The following is a 1166-nucleotide window of genomic DNA, read 5'->3' as shown; positions in this document are numbered from 1 at the left end:
CAACAATGATCAGCTGCATGCAGATTTACAAAGGAGGCTTTGGAACCTGGAGAGAGAGAGAGAGAGAGAGAGAGAGAGAGAGAGAGAGAGAGAGAGAGAGAGAGGAAAAGAGAGAGGAAGTAGAAGAGAGGGATAGGGAGAGAGAGAGATCATCACCATCATCATCACCATCATCATCATCAAAGCGCACCCTCCTCTTCCTCAGCAGTGAGCTGCTCCACCAGTGATCCGTGTCAGTCTAGGATCAGCGAACAGCTCACTCACAGAGGAGAGAGCAGCTGCTGTCGTCAAGGTGACCAGCCTTACCTGGAGAGGGTGGCCATTAGCTGGCCCTGGCCTCTGATTGACGTAACGCTGGACGAGGGCCTGACTGTCGCAGAGCTGCGCATCACGTCTGGAGGTCGCAGAGGTCACAGAGGTCGCAGAGGTCATGCTGAGAGACACGTCGTTACCATCATCATCATCATTGTCGTTGGTGGGGTCAGCAGCAGCAAGGAAGGGGGGGCAAGAGAGGGGAGAGGAGAGGTGGGGGTGAGGAGAGAGAGGGGGAGAGGAGAGGTGGGGGGGAGAGGGAGAGAGACGGGGGAGAGGTGGGGGTGAGGGAGAGAGAGGGGAGAGGAGAGGTGGGGGGTGAGGGAGAGATAGGGGGAGAGGAAAGGTGGGGGGTGAGGGGAGAGAGAGGGGGAGAGGAGAGGTGGGGGGTGAGGGAGAGAGAGGGGGAGAGGAGAGGTGGGGGTGAGGGAGAGAGAGGGGGAGAGGAGAGGTGGGGCGTGAGGGAGAGAGAGGGGGAGAGGTGGGGGGTGAGGAGAGAGAGGGGGAGGGGTGAGGGAGAGAGAGGGGGAGAGGAGAGGTGGGGGGTGAGGGAGAGGAGAGGTGGGGGTGAGGGAGAGAGAGGGGGAGAGGAGAGGTGGGGGTGAGGGAGAGGAGAGGTGGGGGATGAGGGAGAGAGGGGGAGGGGTGAGGGGGAGAAAGGGGAGAGGAGAGGTGGGGTGAGGGGAGGTGGGGGTGAGGGGGAGAGGAGAGGTGGGGGGTGAGGGAGAGAGAGGGGGAGAGGTGGGGGGTGAAGGAGTGGCAGAGACAGAGAGAGAGACAAAGAAGAGCAGGGGGGAGAGATGAAGAGGTGAGAGCGAGAGAGGAAGAAAGGAGAGCGGGAAGGGGAAAAGAAG

At 60.9% G+C, this 1166-nt stretch overlaps 1 protein-coding gene across 1 annotated transcript in view; it reads right to left on the bottom strand.

Moving 5' to 3' along the window:
- Positions 1 to 388: 388 nt before the first annotated feature.
- kif5ab (kinesin family member 5A, b) overlaps positions 389 to 1166 on the bottom strand; it is a 21017-nt gene continuing 20239 nt past the window's right edge. Inside the window, 1 exon segment of the mRNA XM_067235732.1 lies at positions 389 to 394. Within this exon segment, the coding sequence (XP_067091833.1) occupies positions 389 to 394 (6 nt within the window).

The sequence above is a fragment of the Osmerus mordax genome, chromosome 1 (genome assembly GCF_038355195.1).
Source record: "Osmerus mordax isolate fOsmMor3 chromosome 1, fOsmMor3.pri, whole genome shotgun sequence".
Classification (NCBI taxonomy): Eukaryota; Metazoa; Chordata; class Actinopteri; order Osmeriformes; family Osmeridae; genus Osmerus; species Osmerus mordax.
This window is presented reverse-complemented; position numbering and strand designations above follow the sequence as displayed.